We start from the raw sequence: 17,303 nt of genomic DNA, 5'->3' as shown, positions 1-17,303 counted from the left end.
ATATAGAAGTTTGTTTGACTATAGCCATAAAGTAATTAGATCCTAATATAAGGACTCGTGGGACTCGTGTATTTGTTTCTGGTGGAGGATCTATCTATGGTTCACTTCTTTTTGACCTATAGTAGATGACACTGAGGAAACTACTCTAAGTTATTAAAACTTCAAATGAAATCACGATTGTATGTAAAATTAAAATTGTGACGAGATGAATTTAGATAATTTTTTATTATATTCACTACTCTTGACTATATCAAGGAAATTGAAATTGAGACAAAGGGATAAAAAGTTGGAGGTCTTAATTTAAACTCAGACAAAAAAAAAAAAAAAAACTAATCTAACAACTACTAATTTGTAACATTTGCCATTAAAAAAAGAATTAAAATTTGAATTTTATTTGTCTCTAATAACTAAAACATATATCAATTACAATTTTGATCAAAAGAGGCATCAATGTTGATAACCTTTCAGACCTCAAATCCACGATAAATATTATTTAAAGATAATTTGATAAGTGTGTAATGTGAACCGATCCATCTCAAATCGATGGTCAAGGCTAATTGATACATGCAGATTGAGTAATTATTATTTTTCATTCAAAAAAATACAAAGAATCCGTCAATAAAGGTTGGTTGAATTGACCTATACTCTACATCTACAAGTATCTTTGTCGACGTTCTTTTAAGTGAAATTATTAGGTAAATAATAAGAAAAATAAAATAAAGGCAAAAAGTCCAGATCTATGAAATTATTAGGTAAATTATTTATTTCTTCAAAAAAAAAAAAAATTAGGTAAATTATTTATTATGTGAGATTTAGATTTGTCTTTTATTATCATGTGAGAATTATTTTAGTCCTTCCTTTGTCTTATCATCACAAAACGGTGCCGTTTTCACACCTCACACGAATTCAGAGTCTCCACTTTGCACCTTCTCTCTGATTCCATCTCTGCAACACCGTTGAGTTTTACACTGTCACACAGTTGACCTAAACCCCAAATCAAACCCATCAATCACATCACAAAAACCCTAATTTCCCCCAAATTTCACCACACAATCACACACCCATGTTCCCATTCCCAATAATTCTTCACAATTTTCAATTTTCAAAAACCATTGAAAATTGATCCCAAAAAAAAAAAATGCAGAAACTTCCAGTTCGTTACCTTATAGTTCTCCTTACCTTCATCTGCACATCAGTCTGTTACATAGAACGCGTCGGTTTTTCCATCGCTTACACCGTCGCCGCCGACGCTGCCGGAATCAATCAATCAACAAAGGGTACAATTCTGTCCACATTCTACTACGGTTACGCTTGTTCCCAAGTTCCCGGCGGTTATTTCGCCCAGAAAATCGGTGGTCGTAAAATTCTCCTCTTTTCATTTCTCTTATGGTCTTTCACATGTGCACTTCTTCCATTAGATCCAAACAAAACCATAATTCTTGTCACTGCTCGTTTACTTGTTGGGGTTGCTCAAGGTTTCATTTTTCCTTCAATTCATACTGTTTTAGCTCAATGGGTCCCACCCCATGAAAGATCTAGGTCTGTTTCTTTGACTACTAGTGGAATGTATCTTGGTGCAGCATTTGGAATGTTGTTTCTACCTAGTTTGGTTAAGTTTAAAGGTCCTCAATCTGTTTTTGTTGCTGAGAGTTTTTTAGGGTTTGTTTGGTGTTTTATTTGGTTTAGGTATAGTTCTGATCCTAAGAGTTCGGCTTCCGGTGCTGGTGAATCGTTATTGCCGGTTAATAAGAAGATTGATAGACGGGTTTCGGATCTTAAGGTTGGGGTTGAGAAAAATGGGGGTGAGGGGAAGAAAAGTGGGGTTGGAATTCCTTGGGTGAAGATTTTGACTAGTTTGCCTGTTTGGGCTATTGTGGTTAATAATTTTACTTTTCATTATGCTTTGTATGTGTTGATGAATTGGTTACCGACGTATTTTGAATTAGGGCTTAAGTTAAGTCTTCATGAAATGGGTTCGTCGAAGATGTTGCCTTATTTGAATATGTTTGTGTTTTCGAATATTGGTGGTGTTGTTGCGGATTATTTGATTACGAGAAGGGTTATGTCGGTGACTAGGACGAGGAAGTTTTTGAATACGGTTGGGTTTTTAGTTGCTTCGTTTGCGTTGATTGTGATACCGAGTTTTAGAACTTCGGGTGGTGCTGTGTTTTGTTCTTCGGTGGCACTAGGGTTTTTGGCGCTTGGTAGGGCTGGGTTTGCGGTGAATCATATGGATATTGCTCCGAGGTATGCTGGAATTGTGATGGGGGTTTCAAATACCGCTGGTACTTTGGCTGGTATTGTTGGTGTTGATCTTACTGGGAAATTACTTGAGGCTGCCAAGGCGTCTGATTTGGATCTTTCGACTCCAGAAAGTTGGAGGCTGGTGTTTTTCATTCCGGGACTTTTATGCGTTTTTAGTTCGCTGGTATTCTTGTTGTTTTCTACCGGGGAGAGGATTTTTGATTGAGGTAGCCTTGTAACATTCTTTGATTGTTGAATCATTGATTTAATCAGGTGCTCTTATATTGTGGAGATTTTAATTTTTATTATATCTCCATGTTATGTTATTCATTCTTGGATAGGAGAGGTGATGTACAAAGCTACACAGCGAGATTGTATCATCAATGGATATGAGTTTGTTATTGTCATTTGACACTATTATGATTTTTCCAACATGTACTATTTCTAGTTAGTAAAGGTTACAATACTGCTGTATCAACAATGATTCTTAGGTGTTAATCTATGCCTTGGATGAAACTCATATTTTAGTATAAGATTAAAAGATTGTGCACTTCACATTTTGATTCATGTACTTTGTTATTTGTGGAATAAATTTGAAAGGTGACGTTGCAACCATCTACTTCACTCTTTCCACTATTTTTTTCTTTCCGTTTTGTTATTTATCTTAAGCCTTTTATAATCCCTAAATTTGGGTTGGGTGGGGTTGCCTCCCTTTCCCTCGCAGTGTTTTATCATTGGTTTATCGTTTTAAGATTGCTGTTAGTTATTATAACATGCAATTGACTTACATTTGAGGCTTGAAAAAATTGGCTGTGCAATAATAAAAATACATGGAAGCTTGCCTCTAGAGACAGGGATGAGCTGTTGGTGATGTTGGATATTTATGTTCAAGAAAAGGGAACAATTAATGGACAGTTCAAGAGGTTTCGATCACAGCAAAGAAAAGAAAGTAATTGGTAAATGTGGTGATATATCTTACAAGGAGGGGAAGAATCAAAGACGGACCGGTGTGCAACGAAGTTACAGGCTGACAAGTGCTTGAAACTTGAATGATTCTGCAACTGGTAATGATCTGGGCCATTGACTATTTTTTATTTTTTATTTTTTTTGAAGAAGTCTGGGCTATTGACTTCTAACTGTTTGAAAAAATGGAACTGTTTGTCTCTTCCCCAGCCTCATTGTCCTAACCTTTTATTTGTTGATGTAGAAGATATGGATAATTAGATATTGATGACTGCTCTTATCCTTGAAATAAGATGACAATGACAACTTCAATGCATTGGTCATTTTGTTTCTGCTATGTTGTAATCTTCTCTGACTTTAAAAGTTATTGTTGTCATGCTCATGCTGAAAGTATTGTTAACTTTGTTATTTTTATCGTTTCACAATATTTAGAATACATTTTTGATTTTTAAGATCATAATTTTTGTTTACATTCAAAATTTCAAACCTTTGGAGTTTAGGAACTTTTCATTTTTTTGAATCCTATGCTTGGACATTATAATCATGACCATACTAACAGGAAACGAAACATTAGCAACCAAGCGAATCTGAGAGAACTCTCTGGAGACAGTTCAGCCATGTGTATAATAAGATTTGCTGATTCTGAGATCAATGAGTGTGGACAATTAAGCTTTCAATGAGTTTCTCTTGAGGAGGAGCACATTTGTTAGTTACTTTTTATCTTTAGTGTTACATTAAGATAGGCAAGAGAAAATAAGAGGAATCAGGGAGGAAGGAAAAAGTTAATGTGGAGAGGGAGGGTAGTTGGGGCTATGTCAAAATTTCTCACACCAATGGGAGTGAAAATACAAATTGAGATGCAATTTTACTCTTTCATTTTACCAATCCATTTATCTCTATTATCTAGTGTGGGAGTTCAGTTTCTTTTAAACATCACATAATCATTCATTTTTCTTTCTTCCTACTTTTTTAGTTCACCAAACTGACAAAGATAACATTTTTCTTTCTTTTCATTTTCTTTATACCCATCCAAACAATATACAAAATTCTATAAACAGAGTTTATGGTTACTTGCTTTTACTTCTTGTCATTGATTTTCAGAAGCTTGGGTCTGTTTACTCAATAATAATATCAAAATAATCTTCCATTGTTTGCATTTTGCTTTATTGATAGTCTTTTGCAGCAACATTTGGAGTTACTGTCCTCTGATTATTAGATATACATGTGACTTTTAACCATGAAATTGAAATTGGTTAGTTTTGCTTTCAATGAAAGCAAATGGGATTTTCACTATAAGTTATAACGACAATGCTAGCTTTGGCTGAAATCTTGTTTGAACCTATTCAAATGTTAAACCAAAAAAATTATAATTGTCTACAATAGATGTACAATGAGCGCGGCCATTTTCTAAGATTACCCAGTCTTTTCATGTTCTCGTTTAGTTTCCTCTCTAAATCAGCTATCATCTACTTTGTACTCAAGAAGACAAATTGTAATACCAAGAAACTTGGTATAAATATTGGAGGCTCCTTTTGAAATCCACCACATTTCTAAAACACAACACATGGTTCTGGAGTATACACTTTTGGATGCATAATTTGTTCAAAAGTGTACTTTTAGACTCCATAAAATTTACAGTTTTTTTCTTCCAGATGTATGAAACAAATTTCTCCCTAAATACCATATCTTTTGCAGAGAACATTTAAACACAAGGTTAAAGTTTGTTCTCTCCATTACAGTGGATTTTCTGTAATATTGACCGAGTGTAACTCAAATCTATTCCAAATGTGGAGACACTACAAAGTACAACCTGTTTCTTCCTCCAAATCACATTCTATGTACATTCTTGAAATTAAGGCTACTGGGTATGACTATGATCCAATGCATTCAACAGTTTTTTTAGAGCTGAATACAAACAATCCAACAATTCATATATTTGAAATTTGGAATACTAAAATAGAAAGCTATTTTGAAACATGACAACTAAAAATGCTTTTGGTAGACTTGCATATCCTGTGAATTGGGATGAGATGCTTCATATACGAAAACTAGCCATGATGCATTACAGTTTACTTTGTCGTACATTTCTGTCATAGGATTGAAAGTTAATATAGCGTCTTATTAATGCACGAGCCTTCGATTACAAACATGTAATTCAGATTGATTTAACATTTTTCTGCATCTTGTGTTGAAACAGGACATTAGCGAAGCGAGCATTTGCAACTCTGCAATTCCTCCTAACCTCTCCAGGCCGACCGGACTGCAGGTCACCCATTTTCAACATCCCTTCAACAAATGCTTTGAAAAACTCACTTTGATCTCTACTATAGAACCTCACTAACCCTTTTGTCCGAGGGTAAGTGAAAAGTGTTTGATCAGAGTTGAGAAAACCTCTTCCACCAACTAAGTCTTTGAAATACTGGTTATCGAAAATCACAGGAGTTGCATCGAGGTTTCCTGTCTTATTTTGATCAACATCTAGTGGGCAAAGCTTGTCAAGTTCTAGTCTAAAAGCAGGATCAAGTGCAGGGTCGGGTTTTCCGCTACCGGATTGATTGTATAGCCGAAACATGATTGAAAAACATCGACCTTGGCCGATAGAGTGAGATCCTGAGAGTGCTACAAGGTCTTTGACAGTGAGATTGAATCTTTGGAAGAGATCAATGAGAGTGCTTGCATTGGCTCTTGGACTTGGCATGATATTGTCTGAGTCTTCTTGACTAGCTGTTAAGCTGTCCAATCTTCCTAACCTCACCTCCCAATCTGGTCCTCCTGTCTGCAATAACATAAATTGTACATTTGCATATGCAGTCTCAATAATACATCTTGTTTACATGGACAAAATTTGGAAAGGAAAAAATTCAACCAAAAGATAAATATTTTTGATGTGGGTAAGTTTATGTCATGACTCATGACATGAACAAAAACAGATATCACTACAGGGCATGCATGTTCCTATTTTCTTACTGCTTGCTCAGCTAAAAAAAATCAACAAATTTTGAATTCAAATATGCATAACATTTCACCCTTAGAAAACGGCATAAATCAAATAATAATTAGTTTCTTGAAATTTTATTCACTTTATTAAATAATAAATTATTCACCCTTGTTAACTGTTGAGATATCTTTGAAGTTATTCACTAAAGTATCACTTTAGAAGAGTCATATTCATAAATCATAAAATATATATTTATTTTTTTTAAAAGATAAGAGAGAAATACAAACCAGTGCTACAGCATCTCTAGAAGCCATAATTATAATATCAGCACAAGAAACAACTCCAGGACAAGCCTTCTCTACAGCTTTCTTAACCTCATCAACAACTTCAAATGATCTAAGTGAATTTATATTTGATAGGGCCAATTTCTCTCCAAGCATGGTTGGTGTATCATCAAGCAACATAGAAGCATCACACCCCTTCACAAATTCAACAATCCATTCAAACAAAGGAAAAAAAGTTTTTTAATAGAAAAATAATTAAATATATTTTTTTAATTCTCTAATTATCCAAACAACTAAAACAAGCAATTAAGCTCGAGTGGTTAACGAATTTAGACTCTTAGTTAAAGACAAATTGTTCTGAAATATCCAAATTGAAATTCTAATTAAAATAATCTTTGATCAAACGCCTGATCAAAGTCTGGATTACCAGAACCCCTCCTTCTGGAGATCAGTGATCATGATAAAATAAGTTCTATAATCTTGAATCTAGAAATTACAAAACTATTTTTTTTTGTGTCCGGGGTTCGAACCTGGACCTTACATATATTATGCATCGTACTTACCAACTGAGCTAAGCTTTCATGGGCAAACTACATGCCTAAAAACATTAAATTCTGTAACTTGAAGTAACTGTAGAGTAGATATAAGGATTAAACAAAAAAAAAAACGGAAATTTTATAGTAATTGAAAAGATTTAAACTCTAAAAAAAGCTGATTGAAAAGATAGAATTTTGATGATAAGAAAGAGGAAAGAGAGAACATACATTAACAAAGCAATCATGAAATTGAAATCTCATAACAGAGGCAACACTTCTTGGTTCTTTTTTAAGAGCTTTTCTCATGACATCTCTGACAATGGTTTCAGCTTTTGGACATGTTTTTGAGTAAAACCCAGGTCGAAGATCTGATGATGATGATGTTACTATGATGATGTTTATGATGAAGATCAGAAACAGAAACATGGTGATGATGGGTCGGTTGTTGGGAATCTGAAACATGGTACTACGTTTGTTGTTTTGTTTTGAACTATTGAGTATGTTTGTTTGTGTGTGTGGAAAGAGGAGACACTAGACATAAGGTCTTGTAACTTTCCTCTTTGATTTGAAGGGGATATTTAATGGTAGATGAAAAGATTGAGTGAGCTATGGTACTATGTGTCATGCAATAATTGGTTGAGAGTTGCTATATTCCCACCCATTTTTTTCTTATAAAAACAAATCCGTTTCCATGTGTCCAATGAAAGTTGTCTCGGTTGATAAGAAATGACTTGTTTGCAAGATTATGGATACAACTCTCGCAGACAGCATGAGAACCTCTTTGATATGGGTAATCTATAAACACCTATGTTTTTTTTTTTTTTTTGACAAAACTATAAACACCTATGTTAGCATCGAGCTTTAAGATATGCCTTGACTGTGATGAGTTCACCTTAAGTTTCTTCCATAAAAGAAAAAAAAATATGTTCGAATGTATCATTTTGAAAGAGCAGTAATCATGATTTTCTTCGGATGCACTGTTTTGAAGATGAAAAATAAAAGATGTTTTTTTTTGTGCATTAGATCGACTTTTTTTGGGAAATTGTGTGGGACAAAAAGAGCTCTTATTGGTTCTCTTTGTACGTTTACAAAAATTCTGTAACAACTTTTATGATAAATTTCTCTCTCATATTCACATTATGTTTTTTTTCTCTCTCTCTCGCTTTGGTTTTTGTGTCAAAACCTACATTTCTTTGTATATTTTGGTTGTCCCACAAATTGTTCTACAAATTGTCCAATAAAATGATTGTTTAAATAACATTTCTCTTACAAAATCATTGAAATACCATTCCCCGTGAAGAAGAAAGCAACATACAAGTTGCAACTAGGAATTTATTGTCTTTGGACTTGATTTGCAACTAGGATAATTTGCACTAAAACACAAATTCCTAAATTTGCTAAAGTTTTCTTGGTACTTGAGGAAATGTGTGACTAATTTATACTCCATCCGTCCCTATATCTAAGCATCTATTTGACTTTATTTTTGTCCCTAAATGTAAACACCTTTTCAATTTACTAGGTGTATTTATTATTTTTTTCCTAAACATACCCCTAATTAATACTACTAACTTGTTTTGAAATTTGAAAAGTTAAATTTAATACACATACAAACAAAGGACAATTTGGTAATATTAACACACAAAACAGACACATTAATTACACCGACAACTTTTTTTAAGAAATGTGAAAAAAGCAAAAGGGGCTTACATATAGGGACGGAGAGAGTAGTTTGATTAACAAATACTCCATGTGAAATCTGATTTAAGATTATTTTAACGAATGATCAAATTCAAATGTGATGGAATAAATGATTTGAATTGAGAGAAAACCTTAATACTACATCCGTCCCAAATTATACGGCTCTTTTGGAAAAATAATGGGAATTAAGAAAATTGAAAGTGATAATAAATTTTGTTTATAATTACTATTGGTTTTACAATTTTATCCTTTAAGAGAGAGGATTAGTGTATGTTTTCAACATAGTATTTAATGCTGATTGAAGAAAAAGATGTAAAATAAATAGGGGTATATTGGTAAAAAAAACTAATTAATGTACTTGAAAATATCAAATGAGTCTTATAAAAAGAGACAATTTTTTTTTCTTTCAAAAGGGTCTTATATTTAGGAACGGAGGTAGTATAATTGAGGACTAACATATTAAAAATCGTTTGATACAATGGCAAGCATGACAAAAAACAAACAATGTTTTTTGTGCACTTAAAATTATGCATCTGATTTTTTTATTTTTGGAAATTGTGTGGTATAAAATGAGCTCTTAATTGGTTCTTTTTGGACGTTAACAAAATTATTGAAATACCAGCTAGGGGTTAGGATCCTCTCCATTTGATAAAATAAATGGAAGTAAAAGTGTGATTTTATTTTGTAGTGATTAAAAACAAAACTGTGAATATTTATGGGGACTAAAAACAAAATTATTGAAATACCAGCTAGGGGTGAGAATCCTCTCCATTTATAAAAGTAAATGGAAGATGCAATTTGGAGAGAGATAGACACAAAAAAATAAGTGGCGGGTCCTATCATTAAGTGGGTCTCACCGTCATTAATTATTGGGTTAATTAAGTAAATGGTCCCTATAAATATTCATAATTTTTTTTAGTCCTATAAAATAAAATCACACTTTTTAGTCCCTATAAATTTTTCCATCAGCATTTTTAGTCCCTATAAAATTTTTCCATCAACATTTTTAGTCCCTGTAAAAATATTTCATCAACATTTTTGGTCCCTGAAATGCTTAAGAAAAATGTCACATAGACTAAAAAGTGTGATTTTATTTTGTAGGGACTAAAAACAAAATTGTGAATATTTATGGTGACTAAAAACTTAATTAACCCTTAATTATTTTATACTCTTTTTTTATGTGTCTTTATCTCTTTAAATAGATGGAATGGAGAGAGAATCTTGACTCCCCTCGTATGGAAAAATGCAACGTACAAGTTGCATCTAGGAATTTATTGTTTTTGGACTTTATTTGCAACTAGGATAATTTGCACTAAAACACAAGTTCCTAAATTTGCTAATCCATTTATTGATATTTGAGAAAATGTGTGACTAATTTATAGTTTAGGAAAACTATATGTGAAATCTGATTTAAGATTGTTTTAGTGAATGATCAAATTCAAATGCAACAGATTAAGTGTTCAATTTGAACAGAAAATAATCAAGTTACAGACTTAAACTACATTTGGACTAACTCTAGAAGTCTCATAAAAATTTCACTCAATTCATGTTTTTTATTTCAATCTCCCTCTTGGAAGATGCTCAATATTCTTGAACTTTCCCACGACTTTTTTTGACAAAAACAAAACGATATTCATTCATTCAAATTGATAGAGTATATCAGATACAAACATCGCTAAAAACGTTAAAGGGTGAATCTGCGAACAAACTCACAGCACCCAAATTAATAGCATACAACAACAAAATGCCTACAAATAATATGATAAAACCTAAATCACCGAAATACCCATGCTTCCGAATCTGCAAAGTTGACGCCCAAATCATTGGTTGAATTTGTAATTGACTGATGCCGATCTTTCAATAAGAACTAAACCAACACCACGACAAGACGCGAAATCAAACGCCGCACAAGACGACGAAGAACACAATGCCACACTTACACGACGAAATCACAAAAAACACAAAAGGAAAAACTTGATTGTGAAAACCACTTAGTTAGATTGAAAGAAAATGGGAAAAAAGATGTAGAGGGGTGATTCTAGGTCAAAAATTGACCTAAAACCACCACTTCTCGATGAACGAATGAGAAAGAAAATTTAGAGAGAAGTTGAAGTTTCTCTCACTAAAAAACTACGGTTGAAATTGTTTCCCACGAATATTTTTATCTAGTTTTGGTTTGGGGGATTTAAAAAAAAAAAGAGCTAATTCATTGCAAATTATAAAGGAAATGACTTGACATTCAATTATTGTTTTTATAATTTTTTTACAAAACGTAGAAGATATATATTTTTTGTTGTATTAGGAATCCCCCATTTTACATAAAAGATCTCGAAATTAAAGTTTGTCAATTAAATAAACTTTTTTTCTTGTCAAATAAAACCACCTTTTAAAGTTTGTCAAGCAAATTAATCTATCAATTTAGATCGTAAATTAATTTAGCATATCCATCGATCAATTTAATAAAAGATCAAGATGGATAATATGATGATCATCATCAGACTTATTATGTAGGCCCGTAACAACGCAAAATCCACAATGACCATCATCTTTGACATCCATAACCTTTTCGATAAATTGATACATGAACGATAATATTTTGTTCTTGTGAGGGAAATCGACTTGAATCGAAGGAGGGTTAGGAAACTTATTACTATCACAAGCACTTTTCCTACTTGAGTATGATGACTCCGATTCTGAAACCTGTTGATCTGGATCACGAGCATCAACATGCTCCGAGAGAGAAGGTGATCACTTAGTTGACCGTACGAAACATCTACCTTCTTTGGTGCACCTTTTGTGTTTACCTTTTTTGAAGGTGGAACAGAGGTTTTTTTCCAGTAAAACAAACTGCTGAATCTGTTCTTTTATATGCATCTGCATATTGCAATCAACATCTTTGAATCAGGTCTTAAGTGTATAATCATATATTAGGATGATTGTAAAAACAAGAATATGAATTCCGCTTCTTAGAAAGAAAAAAAAATACGCATTTTGTTTCCATTTAGGGACATTTTATATTATATAATCCGAAAAAACACATCATAATTCGGATAATAAAATCTGAAACACCCCAACACTGAGCATAATGGTACACAAACAAGGGGGTATGGCATAGTCGGAAGTGAAGGATAGCGAGCACCAAACCTAGATGGAAAAGAAACAAGTTTGCAAGTGACAAACCTATGAAAATAGAGTTCCAGAATCCACCAGAAATTGAGAAAACTCTCTAAAATATTATTGAATGAATAAAAACTGCCTCACTGGCTACTTTGAAGTGTTAATTACTAAGGAAGGGCCGAAAATCCAAAACAAAAAATAAAACAAAAATTACTGAAATTTGGCTGAAATAAAAATACTAAGGAAACCCTCATACAACAGTCTCCTCTACTTCTTAAGAACTCGACCCCAAGTTCTGATTCTGATAAATAGCTTCCCATGCATGTCGACTCCTCCAATGAACAAGAGACCACCCTTTTGGATTCTATTGAGTGAAACACAAAGATAGTTTGGTTTAAAAAATATAGCAGTTGCCCTTATCCCATTGAAGAAATGTAGAAGCATGCTGAGTACTTTCTAGATCCACCATTTTAGCCTCGACTTTAATCGTGGTACTAGATGACCAATCTGTGAGTGGTGTGAATTTTTGTAAAGTAACATAATTAGATGTTTGGTCGATACCTATAGCAACACGTCGATCCAGTGGTTTCAGTGGCAGAGATGGCACCGACGAGAAAATACAGATTGACGATGACTGTTGTTTGACAATATTCTCTATAACCTGGATAAGATCATACATCAATTGAGGTACACACTCATTATAATGCAGTTGATAATTTCCTACACATTGGAAAAGCGAATCATGGCAATATTGTTTATCAAAAACATTTGCACCTGAACTCAAGCCTAAGTTTATGTGCTTTTGAGAAACCAATTCAGCACCATTTTTATCGCATTCTATTGTTGCAGGATTTTAAACACATGATGACCTTTCTTGATGAACTATATTAGATTCCTCCAAGAAAGGAAAAAGTTATTCTCCTATGTTACTAGGACCATCATTCCTTTTAAATTTTAATATAACTTTCTCTGACTCAGTTAGTGATGGCTCAACTGCATTAGTAGATTATTCCATTTATTGGTTGACTGGATACATTCGATCATCGGCAGGATCAGCCAAATATTCGTCGAAAGATGCTAGAGGACAGCAACTTTGGGTATTCACATCATATTTGAGGTCGAAATCTTTATGAGCAACTGTTTTAAACACCTCTGGCAATGGTTGTTGTGAATTCAATTTCTTTGGTTCACTACGAGCTTCACCAAGACTGTTGTCTCCAATGTTACTTTGACGCATTTCTGCACCTGATAAATGGTACCTTCAAGCCTTTCCGAGTATTGCGTTTCATGGTGGGGACCACTAATACGCGGTGACTTGAATACGAGAGGTGGAGAGTTGAGCCAGAGAAACCCATGTGTCGTATGAGAAGATTTGACAGGCTTTATTGGAGATGGAGTGCTTACAAATCTCAAAAAGGGAGGTTCATCAATCTCCTCCACCTCTAAAAAACTCAAATTATCTAGGTTTCACACTAGTAGTTTACACAAAAACATTGACAAGGATTTTAAGGCAAGTAAGCAACATACATGAAGTAACATAAATTCAAACAACTAATATGTGGAAGAGAAATTCACTTTCAACGTGTTAAAACAAAACTTTCAACGTAATCATTGGCATGCAAGCAATATATATTAGTGGAAATTCCAATTTGCTCTACTCTATTGTCTTTGTGGTTATAGATAAGTGCCCTTTCATTTGTCAATATTAGTGTATCACCATTCTCAGAAAGATACACTGGCAACATATGTTCTAAACGATTAAACTCCGTTGTTGAAAATAAATTCTTATAACCAATTTTTTATAATTGAATCCAAGACTCCTTATCTCCAAAATCTTTCATTTTCCAGATTATAAAAAGAAAGACAATCCATCAAGACCACAAGTGTTGGCCGATAATGCTGCAGATCAACAAAACCCTGAGGCAACAACAATTGAGTGTATGTCTCACTGGAAAGATCGAGTGAAAGGATCACATATTGCTCAACAATAAAACTTTTTTAATAGTAATCGCGACATGCCAACCATTTAATAGTACCACTCAAATACACACTACCATTGTTTGTGCTTAAAAATAACCAGTTTATAGGAACCACAACAAGGAAGCATTGAATATTTATCAAATAATTATCGCTCAAACTGAAAACTTTCATCTCACTAATTGCATTACCATGATCTTCATCCTCCTCCTCCTCCATATGATACACTACCACCTTATAAGTTTCATTCAAGTTATAATAACAAAAAGAGAACTCATAATGATGATGCGAAGAGGCTAAAACAAATTCAGATTTTGTCCAAGTGGTCGGGTTCCAAAAATAGATCCGTCGAGAAGAAGAGCGAGATCCTTTGTGAACTCATAATTCCGATCAAACAAGTAGAGAAACCCATTGCACGAACCAGTGACCCACCATTTGGTCTATATGGCTAATAAGTTTCCAAGCTAGAGGGGGTGAATAACTTTTTGAAAAGTTTTTCCCGGAGTTTTAATAAAAACCAATTCATGAATCATAACAATGTACCGAAAAGACAAATATATGTGCAATAAGATTTAATCTTAGAATTGAGAGATTCACGATACAAATCTTATTATACAATCAAACTTTAATTAACCTTGAGCAATGTACAAAACTTTTAAACAATTTCAAATCAAACCTATATGAACAAAATTACTAAGCTATCAAATCAAAACACAATTCATGTGTATTGAAGAATTGAATAGATTGTGCAATCAATTGATCTAAGCAAATTACTTGAAACCTAATTCAATGAATTAGATTATTTTTCAATGAAAAACAACTTAAATCAACACTAGCAATTATTCAATTGATCACATGCAATAGTAAAAAGTAAAGAGGATAGGGAAGAGAGATAACACCGATATTTTTATAGTATTTCACTCTTTCTCGCCCTCGCTAGAGCTACATCTACTCTTCTTGATGAAGTACACCTTCACCAAGGTCATCAACTAAGCAACAAATGTTGATTACAATGTGTTTACAAGGGTTCCTTGAAATTAAACCTAATTCTTCAACCCTTATGTAACCCTTGAATTTGGTGCTCCTTGAATATTCGAATCCTATATTACCCGTGCACCCCTTCGAACTCTTCACTCAAGCCTTCGATGCTACGTCCGGTAAACGAATCCCCTTCGACTTCAAGAATGGTTAGAAAGACCCCCAAGACCTTTGGAGGTGGAATGAGATTATTCACTTCACTTTGAAGCCTTGATTAAGCCCAATCTATCTTCTTGAGAGAACCAACTTACAATCCCTAATAGCACCCTAGAAAATCAATGTGACTCAATGTACAAAGTGATTCTAAGAAAAAGTGTTTAATCTTGAAGAATTTATGAACAATGAGTTTTTGAGACCTAGAGAAAATAGTTGCAAATGATTCATTGATTTGGGTGTTATGAGGAAGTGTGTATATATAAAAAAGGGTGGCAAGAGCAAAATTTCGGCCAAAAACAATAGACTGAATCGATTCACTTAATGTGTGAATCGATTCAGATAGCTAAATGACAGGCCAGATGAACAATGAAGATCGATACGCATCAGACACTATTTGAATTGATTCAAATATCCCTAGATGAAGATTGATACGATTCAAACTCATATGAATCGATTCAATCAAAGTCAGAAAGTTTTATGATACGATTCACTGACATTTGAATCGATTCAGGCAGGGAAGAAGTGAAAAATTGACGCTGTCAACATTTGAATCGATTCACAGTTTTTGTGAATTGATTCACATATGAATCGATTCAAGAAAACTGTGAATCGATTCACTGTGGGAAAAGACATTTGGTTTCCTCCCAGAACCTTTGCAGGTTTTATAGGAACGACACATGAACCGATAATCCAACTCACGGGGAAGAGGCCTCGACGAGTAGTAACCTGGAACCCACATAAGGGCCCTCCTGCAATTGAAGAGTTTCTTGAGCTCGAAAAGATCTCCAAAAACAGGAAATACATTTTCTAGAGAGGATCCGCCGCTAGCTAAAGCGTCGAGAATCATCAAAAAGTATTTTGCTTCGATGGAATCGTATGATTTTTCTCTTAGGAGAATTTGTTTAACTTCTCCAAGGTCGAAGTATCTCTCATGAAGAAGTTGGGTTGCTCGAGCCACACTAAATTCTGGATGACCACTGTCAGAAAGACGTTGGATAAGGATTCGCTTTCCGACACAAGGGGAAGAATCTGTAAGTTGTAACGCCCACTTTTTAATTACTTGATTTATTCCTTGTTACTTGATTTATTGGTTTATTTATTGAGCCTAGAAATATATTTATATATATTTATATGAATTATGTGATGAGATGTGAATATTATATGATTTCGTATGATTTTATGTGGTGAGAACATTTATGTGATTTTATATGGTTTATGTGCCGTGATATTTATGTAATGTATTTATGTGAATATATTTGTTATTTGTGAGAGATATATTTAATTTATAAATAAATAAGATTATGAGGAGTATATGATTTTGTGAAGTTGTTACGTTGGGTGACTTATTTTATTTAATAAATAAAATAAGATATGAAAAATAAAATAAAAATATTAGAATTTGGGCTGTGGTGTGAAAAGAGTATTTTTAGAGGTGTAAAGAGAAATTAGAGTGAGGTTATAAATAGAAGGAGCTAGGTTGAGAAAAGTTTTTAGGCAGAACGTACGTTTTTGGAGAAAAAGGGAGAAAATTCAGAAAAGAGGAGAACAAGAGGGAGGCCATCGATTTTCATCTATAACCAGGTAAGGGTGAGACTAACTTTCAATATTATTAAGAGTATGATTCTGAAAAATGGATTTAGCATGATTAGGTTGAGTTTTGTGAGAATTGATGAATTAGGGTTTGAGGGAGTTTGAGGATTAATTGATGAAAGGTTGTTAGATTGATGAAGAGACTGTAATTAGACCTTAGATAATCCCCATAATGATTATCAGAAGTAATTTTGAAGCTAAAACTATGTGATTAGATGAGATGTCAGTGAGTTTAAGAATTAGGGTTGTGAGGTTTTGGAAAACGATTTTTTTGAGTGGTTTAAACTTGAATTTTTCTGTAGAATATGATAGAGCTTAGTGTCAGGAGCGCGTAGGCGAAAACGGCATCGAAAACGGATCAACGGTTTGAGTTTTACGACCGAAAACGTGAAAGGTAGAAAATCTGAAGTTGTCTGTCGAACTATGAACGTGCCACGATGGAAGCCCAACGTGCCACGATTTTTCCAGAACCGAAACCATTTTTAGGTTGTCCAAACGTGCCACGATGGTACCTCAACGTGCCACGATGCAGTGTTGACTTAAACTATATTTGACCCATTTTTATGCCTCTAAAGGGTTCCTAAGATGTACAGTAAGGCCCCAAATCAATAAGCTTAATGAGAGGGATTTAATTAAGGGTTATAGGAGTAGTTCCTTGCCATAGTGTAACCCACCTTGTGAGTAAGTGATGCTTAGTTGCCTTGATTAGTTTCCTTGCGATCCTTTCGCACATGTAGTCTTGAGATGACCTTGGGACAGGGA

General features: G+C 33.8%; 2 protein-coding genes, 1 long non-coding RNA gene and 1 pseudogene across 3 annotated transcripts in view; 2 read left to right on the top strand and 2 right to left on the bottom strand.

Annotated features, from left to right (window-relative positions):
- Positions 1–17,303, top strand: part of LOC146927472 (uncharacterized) — a 35,208-nt gene that overhangs the window by 16,376 nt on the left and 1,529 nt on the right. The gene's annotated exons all lie outside the window — the stretch shown is intronic.
- PHT4;6 (phosphate transporter 4;6) lies at positions 821–2,859 on the top strand. The gene has a single exon (XM_085700727.1). It carries the CDS (start codon positions 1,139–1,141, stop codon positions 2,468–2,470), a length of 1,332 nt encoding a protein of 443 aa, XP_085556853.1. The 5' UTR covers positions 821–1,138; the 3' UTR covers positions 2,471–2,859.
- Positions 5,021–7,514, bottom strand: LOC146927474 (peroxidase 17-like). Its single transcript, XM_085700728.1, has 3 exons — positions 7,194–7,514; positions 6,433–6,624; positions 5,021–5,983 (listed from the first exon to the last, which is right to left on the bottom strand). Exons 1-3 carry the CDS (start codon positions 7,425–7,427, stop codon positions 5,363–5,365), a joined length of 1,047 nt encoding a protein of 348 aa, XP_085556854.1. The 5' UTR covers positions 7,428–7,514; the 3' UTR covers positions 5,021–5,362.
- On the bottom strand, positions 13,358–15,755 carry LOC146927473 (uncharacterized; annotated as a pseudogene).

Source organism: Medicago sativa, chromosome 4 (assembly GCF_051527215.1).
Source record: "Medicago sativa cultivar Bolivia chromosome 4, Bolivia_mono, whole genome shotgun sequence".
NCBI classification, from domain to species: Eukaryota; Viridiplantae; Streptophyta; class Magnoliopsida; order Fabales; family Fabaceae; genus Medicago; species Medicago sativa.
Note: the sequence above shows the minus strand (reverse complement) of the source record. Positions and strands in the feature narration are given on the sequence as shown.

Bases quoted from the DNA above. Each gene is read 5' to 3' on its own strand.
- LOC146927474 (XM_085700728.1), bottom strand. From the start codon at position 7,427: ATGTTTCAGATTCCCAACAACCGACCCATCATCACCATGTTTCTGTTT. The intron at 6,625-7,193 runs GTATGTTCTCTC...GAATTTGTGAAG, and splicing joins TTCATGATTGCTTTGTTAAT to GGGTGTGATGCTTCTATGTT. The intron at 5,984-6,432 runs GTTTGTATTTCT...ATGTTATTGCAG, and splicing joins CTAGAGATGCTGTAGCACTG to ACAGGAGGACCAGATTGGGA.